Source organism: Neltuma alba, unplaced genomic scaffold (genome assembly GCF_004799145.2).
Source record: "Neltuma alba isolate B1F8T4 unplaced genomic scaffold, ASM479914v2 tig00011550_pilon, whole genome shotgun sequence".
Classification (NCBI taxonomy): Eukaryota; Viridiplantae; Streptophyta; class Magnoliopsida; order Fabales; family Fabaceae; genus Neltuma; species Neltuma alba.
Genome location: NW_021636211.1, coordinates 6,120 through 33,833, shown reverse-complemented (window position 1 = coordinate 33,833; position 27,714 = coordinate 6,120). Strand labels below are relative to the sequence as shown.

The window sequence follows — 27,714 nt, the reverse complement described above, 5'->3', positions numbered from 1 at the left end:
TCAACCTCACACTTAAAAAGATTAAGGGAGTTTGGATCCAATGGATCAGGATAGCAAGACATTATCTATTTTTTTTCTAGCTAGGAATTACTTACTCGATTCTAATATATGAGCTAGTTGATGGGTTTATTTTGGTTATAACTAATTCACTTTGTCTCATAGATTTATAATTAGTTTTCTAAACAATCCTATTATCACAAATACTAAAAGAGATCTTGGGAGAAGTTCCAATACAAATTATTAAGGGGCATTTTTAAAAAAAAATTAACACATATTTATTGCAAATTAAATAAAATCTAACTATTTTTTTTTAATCTCAGTATATTTAACTGTTATATATAGCTAGGTAAGAGGTAGTAGTAATTTATTAAGAAGAGATTAAATAAGAAAATTTGACATTTAAGTAATGGCATTTGGGCACTGTTCTAAACAAGAGAGGATGATTAAATTGTTTTATAAATAGGTTTTCAGGGTACTTAAGCGTTTAATGTCACCAGGATGCTCAAGGTATATATGTACCAATTAAATCTTTAATGCATTTGTAATCTTTAATGAGATAATGCAATTTTTCACACACATACACACACAAATATAACATTTAAAAATACTTTAACTATTTATGCTTAATAATTTCCTGCTCAATCTAGTTTTAAAGAATTTTAAATATGCCATCTCTATAATGAACGTAGGCTAGTCTTCTATAAATAGCTCTTTTCTTCTTCGCATACTCTCACTGCGCTGCATTGCATCACAGTGCTAATCATAACCAAAAAAAGTCTTCCATTTGCTATTGCCTGCCATATTAATTTCTATACATGACTATGGCTTCCTCTCCTTTAAAGTCACCCATCTTTCTTCTCATTATTGTTGTTGTTGTTGTTCTTTCGCTGTTGGTACAAAGCTCAGAATCAAGACTCTTCCCAGCTGCTGGTTTCTCCTCCAAAACCAGCACCAGAAAGATCAACACACAACTTCTGCTGCGTCAACTACTGATCAACGTTGTGCCCAGAAACAGTACTTCTCATGCAAACAGGTCAATGCTTGAAGGAAGACTGGATCGGCTCTCCCCGGAGGGACCTGATCCTCATCATCATTGATGCTGATGATGATGAGCTTGCATTTGTCCTCAAGAAATTTACAATGTCAGTTTTGAAAAGAGAAAGACACAATGAATCATGTTCATTCTATCTCATTGTTTGAAAACCACGTTGAAACGTGGCCAAAACCACGTTTCTGCATAACCACCACCATGGTTAATTGCTTCCGCAGAAACGTAGTTTTGACCATGTTGAATTTGTTCTCACACACCCCATGAATATATATCTTGCAATGGGATAGCCAAAAAGAATGATTTGGATCCTTAAAGGTATGGAAACATGAGAGTGGATAGGTCTCATTCTCATATAAAATTATTTCTTTTATACCATGTCTATCTCTTTCTTCTTACAGCATCGTGCTATTACAACAGAGAGATAAATTACCTAAAGTATAAAGAGAGATAGAGATGAAAATAGGTTTTATTTTTATGGAACCTATATTATGATCATAAGTCAAAGCTTATCATTTTCACTCTATCTTACTTTAAAATGCAACTAAGAGATCCAAATGTCAAAGGAGAGGTGCATGCATGAGGCAATTCTTTGCAGTAGGAAGTGTGTTTTTTATCTGTTTCTGGCTGAGTATGACTCTTCCCTCTCTCTCTCTTTCTCAAAATTTACATGAAGCATTTAAGATTAAATGCTCTCATGTTATATGTGAACATTATAGTATACACGTTATGTTCTTCTCTCTTAAAATTGACATTGATAATTTCTTTTCTTTAGGAAATGGCAAGAATTATGAGGTTTTGCTACTTCCCAGCAAGATTCATCACAAGTAGTAACTTTTGTTTTTCACATGCAGTTTTTATCTTTAAAATTCATGTGTCATATTTGTAAGCAATGAGGTCATCTTAGTGTTGAAAGTTATGCTTATGTAATGTAATGATTGAGACTTCAATCTTAGTGTTGAAAGTTATGCTTATGTAATGTAATGATTGAGACTTCAATGCAATCTTACTTTTCTCTTACTCATTTTCCTTCCTATTTTCTGTCTACACTTTTGTTAAGGACGTCCAAAGCCAAAAATTCTATTTGTCAAATGCAAATTAAATCAATTATAAAGAAAACAATGTATGTTCTATATGCTTTTATTAAACTTCTCGATCAGTTTAATTCATTTGCAATTTTTTTTCCCGTATAAATTGGATTGTCTAGGACATTTCACTTGTTACATTGACAAAGGCTCCTCCTTAATGCACATAATCACACACTCTCATCGGATTAATTTAACTGGCAATATTGGAAAAACCCACTCAAACCTAACCTATTGAGCAATTTAATGCTGAAATTTTGCAAGACTGAATCGGTTAATATGATCGATCTGACCTCTGATGGAATTTTAGACTGTGACCCATTGATTTCAGGGTCTAATCCAAACCAAACAATGAACCCATCCAAAATTTTAAATTAATTTCACCATCATTTTTCCACTCTTCTTCAAGCATCCATGGGTGCCTATTGTGTATTATGTCAATACAAATGCGTCATATTGTGCACATGTATGTGAAATCAATGTTTATGATATCTTCCTCCACTATCAAGTTTTTTTAGTTGGACCCGCCAACTGTTAATGGAGATAACTTCTTTATGCATTTTTCCCCCCTTATCTATAAAGTTCAAATCTCCCATATTGTTTAAGGAGTACATTACACGCAGATATTGAGAGGTCCTCTCAATTGCTTAGCTACTTAAGTGAAAATATATGTAAGCAAAACCCACACGGAATCAGAAAGTGATAGATGAATCCACCTCTATCTTTGTCTTCTATCTCTCTCTTCATTTGAAAGTAAATGAGCAATTAAGGATCGGGGTTAGTGCAAAGCATGGCTTCATTTTCATGTGTCTGTGTATATGTAGAATCACTATAATTCATGGATTAACGACAAGGAAAGAGAGGAGTGAAAGAAATAGAAGCATGCCAATAAATCATCCATGGCTATAAAAGCAGGATTGGATGGTTACTACTGATTATAGACCTAGAGAAGCCATCTCTTATGCTGACTAGCTTGCTAAGGAAGCTCATAGCATGCAAACGAACTATATTGTTCTTAGGGAACCCGATAGAATGTACAAGCTCTCAATTTGCCAGCCTTAATCATCTCCGCAAAAGAAAAGGTAAGAAAGAGAAGACTAAAAAGGGATTGATACCCTGCAAATGCAATAAACTAAACTATTCAACCGTGCATATGGTTTGGAGCCAATATTCTCCAATCTTGTCAACAGGATTTATGTACCCTCGGCAACTAACTGCCCTCAGAGATTCACATTATTGAATCGCGGTGTACACCTAATCTAAACAAAACAACAAACCGACACCAACCATGCCGGTCACTCATTACACTGATGGTCCTTATACTGCAAATCTTCAATTAGTTCTGTATAGTATATTCACAAAACCAGCCAGACATGTATTGGAAAGTCCACTAGTTCTTGTTGGCAAAGTTAATTCCTTTCTCAATTGATGCTTTGAGTTCAGACTTAAGGCTATCCAGGCCTTGTTGTTCATAATCCGAAAGAGGACCCAAGCCCAGAACTTCGTCCACACCATTCTTCCCAAGCCTCACCTGCAAACATTTAAGATCACCAGTTAGAACACACAAAGCCCACATGCTCAAATAAATGAGGGTAGGAAATTTAGGCATTGACGTGGCATCAATTTCCCCCGGGGAGGGGGGATGAAGATATGATCCAGAATAAGTGTCACAGTTCAATCACCTTAGAAGCAAAGAAAGGCAGCTCAGTGACACCGGATTGCACAAATGAGCACTCAACCACATCTGGGACCCCATTGAGTCCTTTGAGGCAAGCATCAGCGAAAAGTGCTCCAGCATAGCTGCAAAAGCCAAGAACCTCGTGGATCCAGTGTTCATCTTTAGACCATAAAAGCATAGTTAATACAAATTGAAAGATTCAAGCCTCTTGGAATTAACAATCCCTAAGAATAGGAAATGTCCGAGGGGAAGCATAAAACCACAAGCCCAGATAAGCACAACCTACCCATCAAATGATCAACTTGTTTATGCTTGAGATTCACAACCATTATTTCAAAAGCTCATTTCAAAACCATACATCTTCAATTATTTTCAACAAATTATCTAACTTCAACTTCCTCATGTATCTTTGTACTTAACAGGATAACCTAAATTGTCTATAATTCGCTGCAACAAAGCATTTAAGAGGATGAGCACACTTACGCCATTGACAATGTTGCAGAGCCCTTTCCAGCCTTTGCTTCCACAACCTCTGTTCCTCCATCTTGTGTTCGTTTTGTCAGAGCCTTAATATCATCATCTCCTAGATTGGCTTTTGGCGATGCCTATTGCAGTGAAAATGTTCAAAAGTTAGGCAAGTTCATGTACAGGAAGGCAGTCAAACAAGACATCACAGAATACAAATGTTGGGCGTGAGAGCAAGAAGATACTTGAGAAAATAGGGGGAGAATAGTAATGCCTGCATGGCCACCTACGACAGGCACATTAACCTCTGCAGAAATATGCACAAACCAAGTAATCAGTGACACATGATAATAGGCGTAAAAGAAATTTAAATTGCTATTCAGCAATCAAATAATAGCATTCAACAATCAAAAACCTCAACCCCTAAAGCCCACCTACACCCCAAAAAAATAAGAAAGATAAACTAAATGGTTGAATTTTCTTCTCAAGTTGGGTTGTTAGCCACTCTTCTAAAGACCTAATAACTGAAATTTCATCCCAGACAACCACCCCCCCCCCCAAAAAAAATCATCTCTAGGTGGCCAAATAAACATACTTGCACAACCAGAAAAGACATAAAGGTACCTACAAATTTAAAAAATTTTACATACCAGAAACTGGAACTTTTGCCTTCCCAGCGTAGAAAGTTTTTGCCCTCACAACATCAAGGGTAGTAACCCCAAACAACTTCCTTTCATCGTAAGTCCCTGCCTTCTTGAAAACCTCAGCGGCAATTGGAACAGTGGAGTTCACAGGATTACTTATCATGTTAACAAGTGCCTGAATTCATACGAGAATAACAATAATCATTTTCAAATGTTCACACATAAAGCAGACTTGCAGCGCACAATGTAGCCAAATTATATGATTTATACGGTTTAACATTGATGAAATGAATGTATTGAAGATATCTAGGAAAACATCCAATCACACCGTTAGTCAACATGTAAAATAATTCAAATGAATCATTCATGTCATCCCGGGAATCAATCCGGCAAAAGCAAAACGCCAAAACCATGTAGAATAAAAGGGAGGGAGCCTTAAAAAGAAAAAACAAAAGCCGATCAGTCATCAAGAATCACAACCAATCCTCATTCTACCAAGGAAATCACTGTAGCATATGGGTTTTCTACAATGTATTCAAAGCAACTTAACACTGACAGTAGTTCGCGACAACAACCGTAAAATGAATATTAAACACTCGAAGGCAAAAGATACCCACGTTCGGACAGTACTTGGCAATAGCATTGCAGAGTGATTTGACGATGCCCGCATTAATGTTAAAAAGATCATCACGTGTCATTCCAGGCTTTCTGGGCACACCAGCGGGAATAATAACAACATCTGATCCTTCCAAAGCCTTCCCAAGCTCATTTTCACCTTGGTATCCGGCCACCTTCAACTCCAATGCATAAACATCTTATTAAATTATACTACAACATCAAAGTACTGTAAATTCCACACTCTTATTCCGTACTCTCGCGAATTCCACAAAGAGATGAACAAAAAAGTGTACCTCAGATCTTGTGTTAATGTGGCTAACATCAGCCGCGACACCGGGGGTTCCAGCTATATCGTAAAGTGAAAGTCTTGAGACATGGGGATTGAGCTTCATCAACAATGATAGGGGCTGACCAATCCCACCGGCGGCTCCGAGTATGGCCACTTTCCGTTCAGGGATTGCATCGCTGGAATACCCACGGCGTGCAAGAAAAGAGGAGCCACGAGCCACGGCTGAGCGTAAGGATCGGAGCACCGACGGGTTCACCATTGTCTATCGTAACTTTCCGAGAAAAATGCAAGAAAATACGAGTGCCGGAGAGGAAGTGAACAGAGGGTTTAACAATAACGAGCCAGTTTCACGGGTAACAGTAATAAAAACAAGAAAACCGAGTCGAGTCAAGCTATTTTGTTCTAGGAAAAAATAAGCTCAAGCACTTATACGTACTATGTTAAATCTTTTTATTACATATAATTATGTGTCTTTTTCATAAAAATTTGTAATTAAATAATATTAAATATTAATATTTTAAAAAATAGAATGGATTGAAAAACTTAATACAATAACTATTAAAAAACTTGATGTAAGTATTATATACTGTGGTTGTAGATAATTGGGACAAAATCCATAAAAAAAATTTTAGATGCTTCTTTTTTTTTTAAATACTCCTCCGGTCCTTATTATAAGACCCAATTTGACTTTTTATTGGTCTTAATTATAAGACCCAATCCATTTCTCTCTTATATTTATGTATTTTTTTCCAAGATAATCCTTCTAATAATGATAGTTTTAGCCAATATACTTAATAGCAAGGATATTTTAGGAATAACAACACTTATTTATTATAAATAACCAACTTAACTTACTTCCTTAATCTCCTCAAATAAGTCAATTGGGTCTTATAATTAGGACCGGAGGAGTAACAATTGTAACAGGAGCTATTACATGTCAGCACCAAGAATTATAGGATTCCGAGAAGCATCTCGTTGAAGAATGTCACGTATGTAGTGCTTGTTTGGATCAGTAATTGAGACTCTAATGTCTCGTTTGGTAAGAAGCATTAAAAATTACGAGTAGGAATTGGGATTGGTATTAAAAAAAATCTATTAAAAAAGCATTTAGTATAAAAGATTACTCACCATATGGGATTAGTTAAACCCATATATGTAGGATTGGGGAATACCATGGGCGAAGTAGTATTCTTCAATCCCACTCTATAGATTTATCTAATCTTATATAACAAGCAATTAATCATACTAAAAACTATTTCAATGATTTTTTTCAATCGCAATTACAATATCTTTCATTTTTAATGTTTCCTATCAAACGGGACATAAAAGTTACTTTATTTTTCTAATAAGCCCATTTGGAAAGTTGGAGGGTGTTTGGCAAAGCTTATAAGTCATCTGACTTGGGTTCAAAAAGCTGGATTGAAACAAACTTTTACATAGACTAATATTTGTAGGGCCTGTTTGGGTTCACGTTTGGGATCCCAAACGTGCATCTCAACATGCAAAAGCTCCTTTTGTGTTAAAAGTGATGTTTGGCACACTGTTTTTGCAATTTGGCTTCTGGGTCTAAATGGACTTTTGGGATGAAGCTGATGGATCTTGTTTTTCACAATGAGAAGAATACCAGTGCGGTGAAATGGGAAGGAAGGTTACGGGTGTGTTTGAAATCACATCTGGACCTTCAAACTGACTTCTCTACCGGCAAAAGGAGCTTTTTTGATTTGGGATGTGTTTTGAATCACATTTTTGCAATCTGACTTCTGTCACTGAAACGGACTTATACAATAAGTTCAAAGAAGCTGCTTTTATCTAATCTGACTTCTGTAAAAGTCAGATTGAAAAAAAAGTTACTTCACTACCGCTAATCCAAACACACCCTACAATATTTTAAGTTTTCCTAGCGTTATGTGTTCTTGTTTTATTTGCAGTTGTAATATATTTAATTAAGTATTTTATTATTTTTCAATTTCCTTCTAATAATAAATTAAATTTTTGTATTTTTAATAATTTTATTTTCAATACTTCTTTTAAAATGGTCACATTATATATATAATTTCTTTCTAATAATAAATTAAATTTCTTTACTTTTAATAATTTTATTTTCCTTATATATATAATATTAGATATGTATTATTTAATAAAATTTATGTCCTTTTAAAGTCATTTTGCATCCAAATTTATTTTTGTATTTATCATCCAAACAAGTTTAAACTTCTTCAAACTGATTTTTTTACAAAACCCAATCCAAATATAAATCACATTATCCTATCTGACTTTTACTCAATCTGATTTTATGAAAGTCAGATTGAAAAAAAAAATACTTCTATCACCGCTATTCCAAACACACCCTATCTTATGGAAATCAAATCGGGCTTACCGTTGGAATTGTATATGCAGGTGGGGTCCATTGGAAGGTATCCAGTCCCACGAGTTGTTGACTGTTCTTCAGAATTAGGCCCACCATCCAAGTCTGACCTGTCCTCTTTGTTCATTCCCCTCTATCAACCAATTGCTATTTGAGTACCATTGGGGTAACTGTTGTTCTTTTTCTTCTTTTTTTAATTTGATTTTGTTTAATCAATTAAAAATTTAGAATTAAGCAGTAAATTAAAATATAAATTGTTTAAATATAATAATCTAAAGAGTTCAGGTTATGAAAAATAGTAGTAAGAATTTACTCTTTTTCGATATGAATAAAATTTTTCAATTTTTTATATTTTATTTGTTGAAAATTAGTATACTTTAAATTATGAAAAATGTATGATATTCGTATTCTATAATACGTAAAATTCTTATAAGTTCATTTACAAATTTTATTTAACAAAAGTGTATTTTTAAAAAATTGTCTTTTTGAGGTATCTCACATATAAAAGTTGTCTCAAGTTAAAAAAAATTACATAAAATTTCTCTCGGTAAAAAAAATTGTATTTTAAAAAAAATATTACTTAGTTGAAGTGAGATATCCAACCCCAAATGGATATCTAGGTCCAATACTAAATTAATTTTAATTCATTATATTATGTAAAATCATTTTTTAATCATGTTTCATTACTTATTAAAACTCATACCATTTTGATAATTTTACAAACTTACTTTTACTCAATCATAATCTAAACAACCTTTTACTAATCTCATTTTTACAAACTAGCTTTTCTAAATTTCAATCAAAACCCAATTCAGTTTATCCGATTTAACTTTTATTCAACTTTACTTTTTCATAAACCAAACTGACAATAAATACCTTTTAATTACTAATCCAAACGGACCCCTAGTCTAGTGGACCACGAAAAGCAGCAAAATCAACCCCCATATTACGTGCTTGTGCGGCCAATGCCTCCGCCACGGTGGTCACGTCTCGCGAACAAACAACCACTTCAACCTTCCAGTCCCGATCCATCATCTGCTGGATTCCAACCAGAATGCTGTAATCCGGATGCTCAGAAGGAATGGAAGATTGAACAGGGGTGATTAAGTCAGTACAATCACTCTCAACAATCAGCGACATAAGTCAGTATGCATAAAAATTTATCATGTTTTTTCTCAGTAAAATTTCTAATGAATTTTTCGGCTAATTAATTACAGATCATAATAACTTTATTAACTCTCATATTTTACAATTTACAATATTTTATATTAATAGTTACTTTCAAAAATGAAAATCACTTTTTCGAGGACTATTTTTATATATTTATCTCTTACAATGCAAAATTACTTAAAATAAATTACCCAAATATCCTAAAATATCTGCAATAATATAAAAATCTATTTAATTAAATAAATTGGTCAATTGGCAGAATGAATTTAGAAACTGTTGTTATATCCAAAAGGATCACTCATGACTCCTTCATAACCAAGTCTACAGTCCAGGTAAAAAAAGAATAAACAAAACGAATACTTTTTTTTTTCTAATAACAAAAACAGGACTTCTTCACAGCCTAAGTCTACAACCCAGAGAGTAGATAGAAAGTAAGTACACAGAGGGAGTAATCAATGACAATATCACAACACCGTCTTGGAGTTGGAGGTTATTCGGATCCTCCATTTCAGTAGTAATGCACTTCAACGTAGTGCTGAGCTTTCCACGTAACACTCACTCACTCACTCACCCAACAAATTTGCAAAGAGAATGGATTTAAGGAAAGAAAATAGAAAGAAATGACTTTGCTTTTTGTTTTTTAATTGCATTTTTGTGAGCTTCTTTCTAGTTAAGGAATCAAATTTGATTTTACTTCTATATTTTATTAACAAGATGCCATCAAGTTTCCTTCTAAGTAAGAAAACTAAATCTAATTTTGCTTCTATATTTTATTAGCAAGTTGTCATTAAGATTACTTATATGAAGAAAATTTTGATCTATGTATAGGAGAGGCAACATATGCAACTGCAATACACATGCTGCCTACTTCTATCCATAGATCAAGATTTCTTTCATATAAAATAACCTTAATGACAACTTACTAATAAAATATAGAAGCAAAATCAAATTTGGTTTTCTTGAGTAGGAAGAAAAATTAAAACAAAAAGCAAATTCATTTCTTTCTATAGGTTTCTTCAAAATATACGTATCATCCTTATGTTCCATCAGTTTTCTTCAGCCTACATGTGCTGATCAACTTCTTTCCTACATGCTATACCTTTCTCAGCTTTTGTTGACCAGTCTCTCCATTTTGAACATTTCAGCGTTTCTTGATTCTGGCATCTGACAACAGAACATAACAGATATGTCACAACCTTATAAGCTACAATGAAAAGTTCGGATTCTCTCTCACTTCTCAACAAAACAGTAATAAAGCCCGATTTTGGCAATGACTCGTGAAAATGTCATGAAAGCCCTTTCAACCTTTCAACAAATCAGAGCCTGATTTCAGCAGTAACTCATTATAAAATACCAAGGAAAGCTAAGACTAATAAAAGGTATGCTCCCCCGTTTCCTAACAAGAAGTATCAAACACTTGCATTTTGATATGAACTTGTGTGAAGATATGATTGAAAGCACAGATTGAAGCCCTTAAATGTATCTCTACCCAAGAGTTTATCCTTATGCCTCAACTCTCATTAAAAAATAATAATAATAAATTTATGATATTTGTTAAGACGCTTGGAAGACGCAGAATATAAACTGATAGAAGGGAGAAGTTATGCGATAAAGTTGCCTAATATTATTATGGTGATTTTTTTATCTAAAAATAATAGTCGGTAATGAAAAAAAATATGCACTAGTAATCGGTCACTTTGACATGAATTAAATGCCCCACTTGAGGGTTTTATATGATTATTAAGGACCTAAAGGCCCTTTAGTAAAATTTTGAAATTTTTTGTCCTCGAAATTAAATTGAAGCTTGGGACCCAAATTGTCATTCCCCAACCCCAAACCAACAAAAATAAAAAAGTAAGAAACTCTCAAGAGCCTGCAGTAGTTATGAAGAGCATCTCTCAAGGTCATCCTCAAATGCACATGTATTTGGACAAAAAAATAAATGTTATTGGGCACAGATATCTAGTTTTTGTGGATATAAAAGAAAAGAGTAATAAAAGTTGAAGCACTTTTAAACAGGACCTAAGCCTAAGCAACAGCATTAAGCACAAACCTTTACGTGCAATCTGAACAGCATTCTTCTTTCTTCAATAATGTCAAAATTGAGGCCAGTGTGAGGGAATGCAAAAGGAAACGGACCATTGGTTCATTCTTCAGTCTTTCTTATCCACTCCAGAATACGAGAACAATCTTCATCTTTCATGAAATGCCTTCATAAGAAACTTATTTGTTAAGCTCTTTGCATCAATGAAATATAATTATTACCATTATTCCGTCTCCGTGAAAGTATACCTATTTTTTGTGCGGTAAGACTTAAGTTGAGCAGCTTCTTGGCGATTAGATATATCTTTAGACATTCTAAGGTGTTCAGGCACAACGAGCTTTCCACTCCAATCATGATATGCATTGTCAATGAATTCAATAATTGCATCCTGCCACAAGTTGTTCATCACACGATCACCACGATAAAACTATATGAATGAAATAACACAACTGCATAAGGAGGGGAGGGGGAATATAAACAGAAGGAAACCACTAATTTGAGGGAAAATTGATTAACTTGAAATATTATATAAAAACATTTCTTGTACTATCCTAACAAGTGTCAATTACCGAAACACAATATAAGTAGTTGCACGCGGATCATTAACTATGCAAAGCAGATTATAGAGCAACAGCAAGCGGCAAGGAAGTTTTATTACCAGTGGCTTGGAAGCATCGAGCCAGTGGTAAATATGATCATTGCGAAACCATGTCAATTGTCTTTTTGCAAAATTCCTGCATGGAAACAAAAAATACAGGTATCTATATCTCATCACTGGGTAGGGTAATCCAGCAACAGTTTATCTCATTCACATCAAGAAGAATGCCCAACAAAGCTCTGGGAAAGTACGAAAATAAATGCTCTCCAAACACAATAGTCAAACACAAGCTACCACATATAAATATTTATTAAATCAAAGCAGTAGAAGATATTACAACAGGCGAACAAATCGTTCATTCAAAATTTTGTTCATAGGATGCCAAGCCTGTGTAATATCCGATGTCCTACGACATTGAAATGCAAAAAGGTTATCATCGGAAGATGGAAAATTTATATTTGTAGGTTCATATGTCAAATCAAAAGCCAAGCTCCTAAACTTATAAAAAGATTATGAAAACAGCAATCTTCACAAAACTGCATCACCCCGAACTTCAGGTGATCCTTTTCTGATATTGATTAGGCCAATCCCATTGAAAAAAGATTACATGTACAGATTGAACAAAGGCCATTACCTAGTTTCTTTTTGAAATTCAGATAAAAAATTGTAAAATTCTTCAGCTGAACTCTGCCCTCCATGTCGTTGGCATCTAAGTAGGTATTCCATAGCCTGAAATTATATAGGGAAATATTAGAATATATCCAACAATTTATATAGCTGTTACAATGACCAAATGACAAAAAATACTCAAGAAAAAACATATTGCGAATATCATCAGCAGGATAGTCTACTAGTTATCATCTGCACATTGTAAAACTTCAATGAAAATAGACAAAAGAAACAATATACTTGTCTATAGCCGATTGCTCGTGTTGCAGAATTGGAGTTGGGATGAAGACCCAACTTTAGAAGCCATCGAGCCTCAGACAGAATCCCATCCCTTCCTGCAGTTTAAAAAAAGCCAAGACACCAAGGAATGAGTCGTATGTTAGTGCAGAGCATGTACACAAATGAACTTCTAATAACATCTAGTCGTCTACCAAGACTTGTAAATTATTAACCCCCACAGGAGGCCAATTACATAACCAATACAGGAAATGCTGCTTAACGGAAACCACAGAGAAGAATGTACTACAATATCTATGGGAAGCATAATTGAATAAAGAAAATTCAGATAAACTTTTCATACATTTTCTATTTAGATTTTTCAACAAAAACATGACAGTCAGATCATTTTGCAGTTGTCATATTTTTATTGGAGAGGTTGAACACAAAAATACAAGGAACTTTATTTGAAACTAGTCCTTGATGAATTACAAATAATGTCTTTCCGGCTCACAAATCACATATACCTAATAGCATATCTTCACACCGCTGGTCGATTGTTTTATATAGGTCAAGCCTCTGACTAGAAAGGAAAAAGCATATGAACTCATAAGGCAAATCTGAGAACTTGGAATCTTCCACTGAATTGCCAGAAATTTTGACATCGGAAGATTCAAAACCATTGGTATCACTAGAATCACCCAGTTCCCTGAAAGAATCATACGGCACCCGAAAAGCAGAAGGAGGTGATCCACTAGACTGCCATTCCAAAAGAATATAAATGAATGATAAAAAGCATATTGTAAGGATATCCCAGAGAACATAATAATCTAGACCTCTGAAAAATAATAGATGACATATACATCCCCACAGACCATGGAAGTATGATTAGTTTATTAATAATGAACAGTAGCTAAAGCTAATAATTTCGGAAATATTCAATGGCAATGGAGCCACAGTAAGGTACTTCTTTATATACTCATTCTTGCTAGCGATGTAACTGCATTTGTCCTCATTACTGCCATCATGCACAACAAATGAGCAAAAGAGGTAGGCAGGATAAGGAAATAGATAAGATTAACAGCCGGTTTGGTATGCAAAATTGTATAGAACGGAATGAAACTTGAAATTAAAACTGATTTTGAGGATGAAGAATTACCCTTGTCCCACTTTTGAAAAAATAAAAAAGCGGTAAACTCTTGGGTAATAATCATAAGAATATAGTAAACATTGCCTAGAACAAAGAAAGGGAATCCCTTCTTCCTTCCATGATAGCTAACAAGCCCAAAGAGCACTTCCTTCATTGTTCAGGTGACTTTTGAAGTTAGCATGGTTATTACACAAGGTAGATCCATTTAGATTTTCTTACGGAAAAAATTGCAAGCTTACTTTGATAATCTCTAGGCTACGCCGTAATCGATACCAATCATTCACTGCTAAAGTTTGGGCCTTTGCATCACCTGCATCTACCACCAACTGCACAGCAGCATCCCAATCTTCATTTTTCTGTAGTTCAGCTAACTCTGAATACACTTTGGATTTGACATATGCAGAAGCTTTGGGAACATCTGGTTTTCCATATATGAACCTGATATTTTGAAGCTCAAACAACATAACATATAGATATCTTTGTGCTGCATTAGCTGATTTTAATAACTTACTGTGAATAAACTGAGGAATTCATTCGGAAAAAATAAGACATACCATCGTAAATACAACCCAGTTCCCCCAACAACTATGGGAACACGGCCATTGTCAAGGATACATCTTGTAGCTTGCCTTGCATCCTCAAAAAATTGTCCAACTGAGTAGTCTGATAAATAATAGGTTTCTCAAACATGTCAAAAGTGAATAGCACCTTCTAGTCATATATGTTGAAGCAAAGACAGCCAGCCCAACGAAGAACCTAAGAACATACCTTTAGATGGATGCAATATGTCAATCAGATGATGTTTTACCTCCTGACAAGAATAATTAAAAAAAAAAAAAAGAATAAAAATCTACAAACGGAGTTCCAGATTTCCAGTTATTAAATGATGGACAAAATGGATGGGTCGATATAAAATGCATTTCATTATCATTGAATTGGCACCATTTAACATTTGAAATTTCATTAATACATAATGTGAACACTAATAATGCATACAGAATAACGGGAAAAAAATCCTAAGGATCATATCATATACTATTCTACAAAGTGTCTGCTCTTTTTTCTTTCTTTTCAATCGATGTTTTAGGTTTACTGTTTCAAGCAATTAAATCAGAGAAAAAGATAGTTAAAATGTTAAGTTCAATGCCAAGGATGGTTGAAATCACCAACAGCAAAAAGTCTCCCCAAAAGCAAATCTTGACAAGTGAAACAGTAACCAAAGTTCCATTACTGAAAAGAAAGAGCAAAAAAGGTGTCCAGAATTCTAAAAGTTAATCACACAAAACTGGCCCAGGCAACTCGAGTAAACAAATGACATGGAAAATTGAAAAATTTACAATAGACACTCTAGACGGCAACATGAAGGAACAGGGGAATATTTGAACAAGAGAATATTCTACGTCCAAATTGTGGAACCTTTCTATCATTTGGGGAGGGTTTAGCTGATCCAACATCAAGACCTTGGTACACCTGCCATAAAAGTCATCTTTGATTAAATATAGATTAAAGGAAAAATCTGTACCTTTACTATTATAAGTAAAAGGGATGACAATGAATATAGAAAATCCCGTTAATATATGTAGTCACGTAGATACGAATGCTTTCTGATATGTAAATATAATGGAAAGGAGGGAGTTAGTTAGTATTAGTTACTAAGTCCTAACTAAGTCCTTAGGCCTATAAATAGGGGGCTTGGGTAAGTTGTGATCAGACTTGCGACTGACTTAAGTGAATGGAATGAATTTTCCCTGCTCTCTCTTCTCCCTCTGTCTCTCTCTCGTTCTTCTTCCCAGATTTCTTCTTCTTCCTCTCTCTCCTCTAATTTCTCTACAATACCTTAGCACTTTCCATGGTTTACTCTTGAGAATTAAATCTCATAGCATTTTGAGAGTCAGAAGGCAAAACTATTTTCTCACTTTTCAGTTACTACTATAATACACTGCAGTAGTGCAATATGAGGAAATAATCGTATATATAACTCCACACTTCTTTCTTCACACGCTAATTCTTTTTTTCTCTTTCACTTGCTAAATTTTATCAGAAAACTGACGAATTAGTGAGGGTTAAAAAATTAAGTTAATCTTTCATTTTCTGTTTGATGAAATAGAGAAAAAGAACCATAAGTTGGCGCCCAAAATACCAAACTAAGAAGTGAAGCAACATATAAATGACTACTTAGTATGCTTATGTGGTGGAAGAACCTTCCATTTTCCAAGAACCCACAACTACACAAAGGCACAAAGCGACAAGGCACGGAGCACATCACTCATCTTTCACAATATCCAACTCTAAACAACAGGAAATGCTCTCGAAAACTCTCAACTCTTCCCTCTAACCCAAATGTCACACAAAAATCTCGCCCCCAATAATCGCTCTTTCCCTCACTTCATAAAAGGAAAAAGCTGAAATCCCCCCCCCCCACCAAAAAAAAAAGGCCTCTACTTCATCCTCTAATCCACCTCATTCAGCAAACCTGGACAGAGTCGGCACTGACAATTTCTCCATTGAGCCGCTTAGCGAGTTCCAATGCAAGCCGACTTTTACCGGCGCCAGTGGGTCCAGAAATCACAATGACTTTCTCTCTAGTCTCCTTCTTCTTGTACGTTTCAGAGACAGCAGACGCGGTGACCAGAGCCCGCCGGCACCGGCAAGTAAGTGAGAAACGAAGTGGCGGAAAAAGCGGTGTCTCCGGGAGGGGAGGAAAACGTAGGCAACGCGTACGGAGACTGCACACCCCACTGTTAACCATATTCTCTTAAAATCCTTCGAACGGCAGCAGATGAAATTGTATGATTTGCTTTCATAGGGGAGCAATTAATAAAAGATATAAAAAATTTGATGGTAATAAATATGTACTCCTCCGTTCCTTATTATAAGACCCAATTTAACTTTTTATTTGGTCCTAATTATAAGACCCAATCCATTTTTTCTCTTATATTTATGCATTTTTTTCCAACATAATCCTTCTAATAATGATAGTTTTAGCCAATATACTTAATTAGCAAGGATATTTTAGGAATGATAACACTTATTTATTATAAATAACCAACTAACTTATTTCCTTAATCTTCTCAAATAAGTCAATTGGGTCTTATAATTAGGACCGGAGGAGTATTATTTTTTTTAAAAAAAATGTGCTTACTGATGATATATATTAATTATAACTACTACTACCTCCTCTTCTTAATATAAAATTTTATTTGATTTTTATTTTGATCCTAAATATAAAATCTCAATCTACTTTGTTTTTCATATTTATGTATTTTTTACCTAATGTCGTCCTTCTAATAATGATAGTTCTAACCAATATATTTGATTAACAAGGATATTTTAGGAAAGATAACATTTATTTATTACAAATAACTAATTTTACTTCTTTCTTTAATATACTCAAATTAGTCAACTAATTCTTATAATTAGGACCGGAGGTAATATTTAGTAAAACTTTTGATATGTGTAACTATTATAAGGACTATTTAAAAAAAATGGATAAATATAATAGCAAAGTAAATTAAGGTCTTATATTTATAACTGAATTGAACATTAAACTAACTCTTATATTAAAAATCTTAGATAGTATCATATATGTGAAGATTTTTTTTCTCCCAATAGTGAAGAAATTCATTACTAGTAGAAATAAAGTATGATTATATTTATAATAAAACCATGGACTCATACGTGAAGATGTTTTTTTGTAGTACAGTGAGGAACTATAGATAGGGTTATTATATATTTTAGTAAAAATATACATAATATTAATTATATATGTGTGTGTGGGAGGAATAATTTTTGTCTCCTAATTTACTTTTCAGATATTCTCCTGTTCTTTGTGGTTCAACTACACATTCCAGCATTTATATATTTCATATACCAACTTTTCTTCAAAACATACCAAATAAAATCAAATATTTAACAGTGAGGTGTGTAGTAATCACAAAAATTAAAAGCATTTTTATGTAAATTGAGAGAAAAAATTTTTTTACATCCTTACTATGTATAATTATTTTTAAAATCATCGTTTCCAGACACCTCATAAATCTTGTAAGCGGCTTAATAATGCGTTCCTATCACATTTTTATTAGTTTTTATCTTTATTTAAATTGTACACTTTTTAAAATATTTTTTTCCGTAAAATCTCTAAACAATATGAAAATCAATTGCTTTTTAAAAAAAGTTTAAATAAACAGACCATAAATTGATAAAACAATTTCACATAAAAAATCAGAATTGATAAATGTGCTAATCTTAAAAGACCAAAATAATATTTTACTCTGTAAAAATGCTTTGCAAATTTGTAAATGCAGAACGACTTTCAAATTGTTAATGTAGTAACATGTTGGGGAAAAAACTTCTACGTGCCTTGAAAGTTAACTATCGAACGCATTCAACATAAATGAAAACAGTATATATAAATATGTGTGTGTGTGTGTGTGTATCTCCTCAGATATAACTATGAATCTCTTTTCGTCCATTTTACAATCCTTGGATTTAATTTTTCCTCTCTGAATAAATAGTCCCAACGTCACTTAATCCGTAATTTTCCTTCTTCTTCTCCTAATTACCTAAACCAGATCCTACCAACTGTTTGTTGAAAATTCTTAAAAAGTGCTTCAAACCCAAGCAATCTCCCACTTCAAACATCACCAGAAACAAAACAAAACAATGAAAGGCAAAAAAAAAAAAAAAAAAGAGGAGACGTTTCTTCAACAACAAAGCAAAAGAATTCACAACTACACAAGCATATGATCTCCGCATTTCTCCTTCAACAACCATCATCTCAACTCAATGCATTCTTTCAAGTCTCTCTCTGACAGAAAGATCCATACCCTGTTCCCAATAGTTCTGTCTTCCATTATAATTCTAGGGAGTGTGAGATTAATCTTGGACAGCTTCAAGAGCAACCAGAGCAATATTTTGAAGGTCTATGGGAAGCCTAATGGGGAGAATAACATTGGAGTACACGTCGTTGTTTCTCCTGAGGATCGGGTCGAGGAAGGATGCAATGTGTTTGACGGGAAATGGGTGTGGGACAATGAGTCATATCCTCTTTATCAAGAACAGAGCTGTCCTTACTTGGTGAAGCAGACCACTTGCCTCAAGAATGGGAGGCCTGATTCTTTCTATCAGAATTGGAGATGGCAGCCCCATGGGTGCAATCTCCCAAGGTAATGAACTAACCCCAAAAGATGAACACAATATATAAACTTTATCTATGACACTGTGATATAACAGAACTTGTTGTGTTTGCAGAAATAGTGCTATATAAGATGTTGGCATAGATTGATGTCTATTTTTGGTGTTACATGTAGGGGTATGCTCAAAGTGGTCTATGAAAGAATCAAAAGTTAATAGTAAGGAAAGTATCTCCTCTTATCAATGAGATAAGATAACTGAATTCATTTTTGAAGGGTTTAAGATAGGTAATATTACAAAGATGAAGCTGTTGAATTAAAACCAGAGTGATGAAACTTTTTGGGAAGGAAAAATTGTGATTCATTGTTGAATATCTTTGACTAGTTTGAAACAGAACGTCAGAACTTGCAGAACCAGAGTGTAAACTGTTCTTTTTCCTTCTGTTGACCTCAGATTTGATCCGTTGAAGCTGTTGGACATGTTGAGGGGAAAGAGAATGATGTTCATAGGAGACTCACTACAAAGGGGCCAGTTTGAATCAATGGTATGTTTGGTACAATCTGTAATTCCTGAAGGCAAGAAATCTCTCCACAGAATTCCACCCATGAAGATCTTCAAAATTGAGGTATGTACCAATGTGACCACATTTCATGCCAGAGGATTTACCAGAAGGGGCCAAGATTTGAAAATATATATATAGTACATCTCCAATTCTAAATGGAGGAGCTAGATAACCATTGTAGAAATATTAAGAAAATTAGTTAAGTTAATTACTTGTAAGAAATATGTATTGATTTCCTAAAATACCATTTTAATCATTTACATTGGAAACTATCCATGGCAGGAGTACGATGCATCGATAGAATACTACTGGGCCCCGTTCATAGTGGAGTCGATTTCAGATCATGCAACAAATCACACTGTTCATAAGCGGATGGTGAGGCTGGACTCCATAGCAAAACATGGCAAGCATTGGCAAGGCGTTGATATTCTGGTGTTTGAGAGTTACATTTGGTGGATGCACAAGCCTTTGGTCAATGCCACGTTAGTGATAGCTTCTTCATGCAAATCAATTTCTTCTTCTTCTTCTTCTTCTTCATCTTCTGTTTCGTTTTGATGGGTATGAAGTTTGAAGAATCTATTTGACTGTGGATTGGATCAGGTATGGGTCGCCAGACCATGTAAAAGAATACAATGTGACCACAGCATATAGATTGGCGTTGAAGACTTGGGCAGATTGGCTTGAGTCAAACATTAATCCCCTCACACAGAAGCTCTTCTTCATGACCGTGTCTCCTACTCATCTCTGGTGATTTCTCACTTTACCTTTTAAAATGAACATCTTAAATTACAAGAACAGGCTATGAGCTTACAAGCAAGATTAAACCTGTGCCCTTCTATTTAAAGGAGAGTTTTCACGCCACTAAGTTATAAGGCCATTGACCATATCTAATAGAATTTAAACTCATACTCACACGGGTTATAAGTTGTGTCCTTATTAATTGAACCAATTTTTGTCTGAGGGGACACATTTAATTTATCAACAAATAAAAGGGCTGCTTATATTAATTTTCAAAAATATTAAAATATGTGTGTGTGATCATAGCAAAAAAGAGGCATTATATTTTACTTTTGGTTTAATGATATGGTTTGTCAAGACTCGAGAGGAAAGAAAATATGTCCTTCTGACCATGATTTTCATGTTCTTCAGGAGCTGGGAATGGAAGCCAGGAAGTGATGAGAACTGCTTCAACGAGTCATATCCAATACAAGACCCTTCATATTGGGGCACCGGATCAAACCTGGAGATTATGGAGCTGCTAAAGCAGGCAATAGCAGAACTAAAAATAGATGTGACCCTTTTGAACATTACTCAGTTATCAGAGTACAGAAAAGATGCCCACACTACTATTTATGGAGAACGAAAAGGCAAGCTCCTCACAAAAGAACAAAGAGCTGACCCTAAATCTTTTGCTGATTGCATCCATTGGTGCCTTCCTGGTGTCCCTGATATATGGAATCAAATCCTATATGCCTATCTCTTGAAGACATTTCAGAATCTTACCTAAGTAAGAGCCACTTTAAGCATTTTGATTCATCCAAATGATTGTTCCAATCAATAGAAAATTTTTGGAGATTTTTTCTTTTTCTTTGTTCTAATAACAAAAACTTCAGGAGGCTGGACCTTGGGCTTACTAGTATCAAGGCATGCCTTATGATTCAAAAGCACTTGAAGAATTTCAAATTTCTAACAAGATTACATTGATAATTATATGCTACTGATATTGGTATTTGCTAAGGAAACGGGGGCTTATTGCTTCTTCCAAAGAGCTCAATATTTGAATCCAGGCAAGGTTTAAAGATAATTTAAATTGAAGACCGTAAAAATTAGTTGGAAAAAATTCAAGAGACTCATAATAATTTAAAAAGAGTAATATTCAACTTAGGAATAAAGATATAACCATAAAAAAATATTTCATAAGCAAAATCATGCTACCTCCGGTCCTAATTATAAGACCTCATTTGTAGACTACAAATGAGGTCTTATAATTAGGAACGGAAACAGTATTAACTAGTTCGATCTTTGAAGCTACAAAATATCTAAGTAATTGATTCAAAGTTACATGAAAGCCATCAAATAGCAATTAGAATAGATCCCACATAGTTCTCTCGATTAAGTTAATCTTATCTGTATCATTCCCATTTTTTTAAAGGGCCACATCTCACTCAGTTTTAAATGCTTGCTACACTTGTAGATTCTGCAAGTCTGAAGATGTTTAGAATCTAGCAGGGGGAGAAGCTTCTGGTACTGCTTGATCATCCTTGAATCATCTTCTTTCTACCAAAAAAGTTTAGGATTCTTTTCTGTTAATGAAAAGAATTGCTGGAGAAGTTAGATTCATCACAAACTGGATAATGATCTTAAAATAATGGTATAATACAAACACAATCTATAAAACACCACAAAAATTAAACATGGGATACACATAAATAAAGAGAATGAATGAGAACCTTGGTTGATCCTCCTTGCATTTGATGACGAACAGAATGGACTTCTTTATCATCTACAAGTACCCAGCTTTGTTCAGACTCATCATCTGTCAAATGAATATCTTCCATCTTGGATTCCATTGAAGTGTTCAGATCTGCATCTGGTAAATAAGGTTGGGGACAACGAAATATATGTCGATATCATCAATTAAGATTCACTTCTAAATTCTAAGAGGCTTCATTTCTGCAGACAAACGCAGAGAAGCCAACAAATAATGACAGAAACTTGACTAAAAGGAAGAACTCGTGATGGCCGGGAAAAGAAACATTAGAAGTGACTACTTTGAGATTACAAACCCTTTGAATCATTATATCTATCAATGGGAAATTAAAATACTCAAAGCATCATAAAAGTGTATTTCTAGCAAAGGAGTTCAGATTCATTTCGAGTCTTAGTTTTATCCTATCTGAGAACACGCAAAGTGTTATTACTTTGCATGCAAAATACCAATACTTTGCATAGAATTTGTCAAAACTGAAGTTTGAGTCTAAAGTTTGCAAGAGATTTTCTAGCAAAGTTCTTCTTCTTTCCGTGTACTAAGAGAACATTACACTGAACGTATCTAAAGAGAAGCTGAAGAACTCATAGTAAAATTAACATATAATAATAAAATTAACTCGAGTCTTCTCCATGTTTCTCATGTTTCTCATGTTTCTTCATAGCTAAAGTGAGATCATAATTTTGATATGGCATTGGCTTTGACTAGGGAAACTCACTTGATGTATAGCATGACATGATAACATAAATTGACATTTCTTTCATTTTCGTAAACCTACCTGTTTCTGGTGAGAAGAATGATACAGCATTTTTCCAAGCAGAATTTACCTCTCCTTCTCTGTTTTCAGAAAAGTTATTAAAAGGCACCAAATATTGGGGCTCCAGAGTCTCTCCCTCTGAACAAATATAAAACTTCATATTAAACCAAGCATTGTCAGAAATGAAATATCAACAGGATGTCAGAATCACTATAAAAAGCTAGAAAATACCAACCATTTGATTCAACAGATTGTGCACTATCACATGAAACAAGTCCTTGTTGGGACACCATTGAATTATCATAACCACACTCAGAACCTCCAGCTAAATCGATTCCATCTGATTCCATTGTTGATTTTGCAGATGGGTTTCCACCAGCTAAGGAGCTTAGTGGTACCTTCTTTTCCATCAACTCAGTTGAAGAAAATAAACTATCTGAAGATTCTACTGAACCAGAAAGGCATTGATTACTGACTGCTATGTTATTACTGATAACTTCTCCTTCCGCTGAGGAGCACTGAGACTTCATATCCATACTGGGACTTTCGTTTGAAATATTACCCATAGTGCCCCATGGGTCAGAATCACAACTATAAAACATCTCACCAGTTGTGGAAGCATCCATAGGCTTGAGAAAATTAGTGACGACGGTTTCATCAGTCACTAATTCTTGTTGGACAAGTAGATCCTGAATATTAGAATAAATTCTCTTTCCATTTTTCAAGGTCTGTGTTCCAACCTGCACCAGCAAAGCAATCAAAACAAATTGTTAGAAACACTTTAGGTTACGTTTGGTAGGGAGCATTGAAAATGAGAGATTGGGATTGAGATTACAATTGAAAAAATCTATTAAGAGAGTGTTTAGTATAAGAAATTGTTTGATATATGGGATTAGCCAAAGCCATGTATGTGGGATTGGAGAATACCATGAGGGAAAGTGGTATTCTCCAATCCCATCTTTATGAGTTTGTCTAATCCCATATAACAAACAATTACTCATGCTAAGTATTATTTTAATGATTTTTTTCAATTGCAATCCCAATCCCAATCCCTCATTTTCAATGCTTCATACCAAACGGGACCTTAATACTATCTCCATTACTTGATATAAGACCTAGTTGACTTATTTAGGGGGATTAAAAAAATTAGTTATAAATAGATGCTGCCTTTTCTAGAATACCGTTGCCAATCATGTATATTAACCAAAACTACTATTCGATGAAACTTTTAACACGTGCAACTATTACAAGAGTATTTTGAAAAAAATAGATAAATATGAAAGACAAAGTGGATTAAGGTCTTATATTTAGGATAAATTAAAAGTCAAACAAGCTCTTATATTAAGGCCTAGAGATAATATTATTATTTCAATGCGACTACTATGTGACTATAAAAGTAGAGCCATCAAAAATAGGTTTTTTCCTCCCTCATAACTCACACATGCATCATATCATTTGTTAAGAGTTTCATGAACTCACATCCTCACGTTTAAGAAAACTTAAGAGAAGTGTTTGTTAGATTATAAGAATCAATGTTTCAAATCAAAAAAAAAATTGAGTAACCAAAACCTATAGTTTGAAACTTGGATCAAAACCAAAATCAAAACCAAAATAAAGCAAACCTAAAGAACCAAAATTTATATTAACCTCTAAAAAAATTTAAGAACTAAAAGTTATATTTTCCTTAATAAATAACAAGAAAATAATATAAACTTAGAAAAACAAGCAATTATTCAGCTGTATGAACAGACCAAAAGTAGTGTAAAAAAGCCATATGAAAGTAAAATAGTGCTCAAGAAAGAAAGAAAAAGGACCTCTATTATGAGATCTTCCACGTTAGCGCCCAATCCCTCAACTTTCAGGTGAATATTATCCAACCATGCTCTTTCCTTTAGCTGAAAATCCATGTCCAACACCGACGCTTGCAAATTTTCACTAATGATTTGTAACTGCAAAGCAACCGCTAAAAATTTTTAGTTGTCAAAAATGAGTTAAGAACTTATAGGGCTAAATTTAATAGAAAATCGATATAAAGTCCCTATTTAAAAATTTTATTGGTTAGAAAGACCTAAACTTATGTTGAAATTCTATAGAATACCGATACATTTTATATATAAAAACATATCAAGTCCTTCTCACTAAATAAGAACTGTTCATCGGTTATACCTCGATTTAACCCCCCCAATTATACATGGAAAAATTTGTAATATAATCACGTCTGACTTAAATTACATAATCCACTAAATCTGCAAGCTAAATCATTTAACACTGAATTCATTTAAGTATACACACTACATCCGGTCCCAATTATAACATATCGTTTATAAACTATAAATAAGATCTTATAATTAGAATTGGAGGTAATACAATTTAACCGACACAAATAAGGAAGTAGTTTGGCACTAGTTCTCCTTTAGTTGATGTCCAATAATTATAAGATCTCGTTTGTAATCGTAGTAGTTCATAAGCATAGGTGATTAGAAAATATAATTGACCAATTTTTTCTATTGCAGATTTAATTTTTAAACTTTAACTCAAAATAACGTAATTTTTGTTGTTTATTAAATTACAAATTATAGAGATTAATCCGAATAAGAAAACTATAAGGAATAACTTGTTTTGAGTCAAGAAACTATACAAACTAAATTATTTCAAGTCAAAATTAACAAAATAAGTCAACAATTACCAAAAAAAATTTTCCAGAACCAAATAAATATTCTATATGTCCTCTTTATAATTCTTATTCTTAAATAGGAAATAAAATAGTGTAAATGGTATATCAAATAATGAAAAAAAAAAAACACCTCTTTTATGAGATCTTCCACTTCTTTGCCAACTTCATCAAATTTCTGATAAATATGCTTCAGCCAGCTTACATCCTTTAGCTTGTTAAAATCCATGGCCAACATGCAGGCTTGCAATTGCTGGGTGAATCCAATAATGCAACAACTATAAATAATGAGGTCCAAATTATAACATATTGTTTTTCAAACTTCAGATGAAGGGATTAAATTCTTAGCAAAATTCAAACTCTCCAAAATCTAAAAACAAATTTGAATTGGAAACTGCAACGAATAATATATTAAAAATTTTGTGTAGCTTGAGTAGAAGAGGCAAAAAGAAGACCAACACTAAGATCCTAAGACCAATCATTAAATTGGTCGAAGCAATGTTTAAAAATTAGTGAACAAAAATACAAGATTCATCTGATCATAATCAAAATAATACTCCCTCCGGTTCTAAATATAATATCCCTTTTGTAACGTAAATTACACTACAAAAAGAATCTTATATTTAAGACCAGAGGAGTATAATTCAATTATAACATGCAAAATATTCATAGATAACTTAAACATGGCCTAAGAAAACACAAGAAGACAACAATCTAATAAAAATTCATGAGATTCTACAACTACACAGGAAACATAAGATTATGTATCAATGTCACAGAACATGAATATACAATTGGGAGCATTAATAATCCATGCGTATTAAAATTTTTAATTTGGAATAGTACAAAGGTATTTTCTGTTTTGGTTTCCAATAATTTAGATGAATTGAATTCTATAAACTCATCGAGAACAAGGAGGATTAAACTTGCCTTGGTAATGGGTGAGAGAACCAAAATACTTGAAATCAAATTCAGGTACTTCTTCCTGGGGAGCCAATGATATATGTGTAATTTATAGTTTATATGGTTAAATTAACACACACACACACACACACAATTTATCCGATGATGACATCTCTGGATTTAGGATGGATATAGTTTTTAAAATTATTCTCACAGTATTTTTATTGTATTAATTGTCTTGATAAATTTTAATTATCTGATATCATCTGTCATTTAAATATTTTTTTCGCAATCATCCCATGAAGACTAACCTGTTCCAACTATTTTAAAAGTAAAATGTCATTAACAGAATAAATAAATATTAAAATTATGAGTTTGATTATGTAATTTTACTCAATTTTTATACATACAATAATTTATATGAATTTTTAATTTATCTTATACGTTTATTTCTTGGCATCTGTTAATGCTGTGTTTTTTTTAACGCTACTTTTTATTATACCATATTAGAAATTTAAAAAGATTGAAAAGACAAGATGAAATAAAATAAATAAATTTGTTATAACTAGTTTTATGGGAAAATCTAATTGAGGAATGGCCTCTTATCCTTAAAATTATCTTCCAAAAAGTTTTGGAAAAACGGGAAAAACCAAGAAAAAAATACTTTCACTTAGATTCTGCTTTCAAACTTTATCTCAAAAAAAGAAAAAAGGGAAAAACTTGTATGCAAAAATTGATATTTTATTGTTAAAATCTATATCTAGATGTTTGAGATTACCGAAATCTATCCTGCAAATAAAAACTTCATACCAACTGAAATATATCATATGAACCATTGTATATTAGTAATTTCCAAATTTGTAGACATCTTCCTAAACAGTAGTAAAAAATATAATCCCATTCAACGTTGTTGTGATTTCGTATTTATTTTTTATTTGATTAAAATTCTAAATTTTCACTCTTTTACTAATTAACTTAAACATATTTTGAAATCAATAATTATATTATCTATTTATATATCTAAACTTTTTGTTTACAAATTTTTTATGTATAAATCTTAAATAATTATTTAAATTAGATAATATGAAAAATGAATTTTACCCTAAACAATTTTCTCAATGATTTGATCTACATAATTTTAAAAATATAATGTATAATTCT

At 33.3% G+C, this 27,714-nt stretch overlaps 3 protein-coding genes across 4 annotated transcripts; 1 reads left to right on the top strand and 2 right to left on the bottom strand.

The window, feature by feature from the left end:
• Positions 1-3,523: 3,523 nt before the first annotated feature.
• LOC114714902 (malate dehydrogenase, mitochondrial-like) lies at positions 3,524-6,119 on the bottom strand. The gene is made up of 7 exons (XM_028899691.1): positions 5,832-6,119; positions 5,538-5,711; positions 4,927-5,095; positions 4,522-4,583; positions 4,295-4,416; positions 3,816-3,933; positions 3,524-3,664 (listed from the first exon to the last, which is right to left on the bottom strand). The coding sequence occupies exons 1-7, from the start codon at positions 6,084-6,086 to the stop codon at positions 3,524-3,526; spliced, it is 1,041 nt and encodes a 346-aa protein (XP_028755524.1). The 5' UTR covers positions 6,087-6,119.
• A 4,221-nt stretch (positions 6,120-10,340) lies between these two features.
• LOC114714904 (tRNA dimethylallyltransferase 9-like) lies at positions 10,341-16,789 on the bottom strand. 2 transcript variants are annotated; one of them, XM_028899692.1, is made up of 12 exons: positions 16,513-16,789; positions 15,456-15,509; positions 14,808-14,850; positions 14,594-14,702; positions 14,279-14,477; positions 13,417-13,648; positions 12,914-13,008; positions 12,639-12,733; positions 12,065-12,140; positions 11,655-11,794; positions 11,416-11,572; positions 10,341-10,526 (listed from the first exon to the last, which is right to left on the bottom strand). In XM_028899692.1, exons 1-11 carry the CDS (start codon positions 16,786-16,788, stop codon positions 11,509-11,511), a joined length of 1,383 nt encoding a protein of 460 aa, XP_028755525.1. In that variant the 5' UTR covers position 16,789; the 3' UTR covers positions 10,341-10,526; positions 11,416-11,508. The 2 variants fall into 2 exon arrangements, with proteins under 2 accessions (XP_028755525.1, XP_028755526.1); XM_028899693.1 differs by having other exon boundaries at positions 16,534-16,789.
• A 2,035-nt stretch (positions 16,790-18,824) lies between these two features.
• On the top strand, positions 18,825-21,446 carry LOC114714901 (protein trichome birefringence-like 31). The gene is made up of 5 exons (XM_028899690.1): positions 18,825-19,204; positions 19,626-19,797; positions 20,017-20,216; positions 20,335-20,481; positions 20,884-21,446. The coding sequence occupies exons 1-5, from the start codon at positions 18,825-18,827 to the stop codon at positions 21,239-21,241; spliced, it is 1,257 nt and encodes a 418-aa protein (XP_028755523.1). The 3' UTR covers positions 21,242-21,446.
• Positions 21,447-27,714: the final 6,268 nt, after the last annotated feature.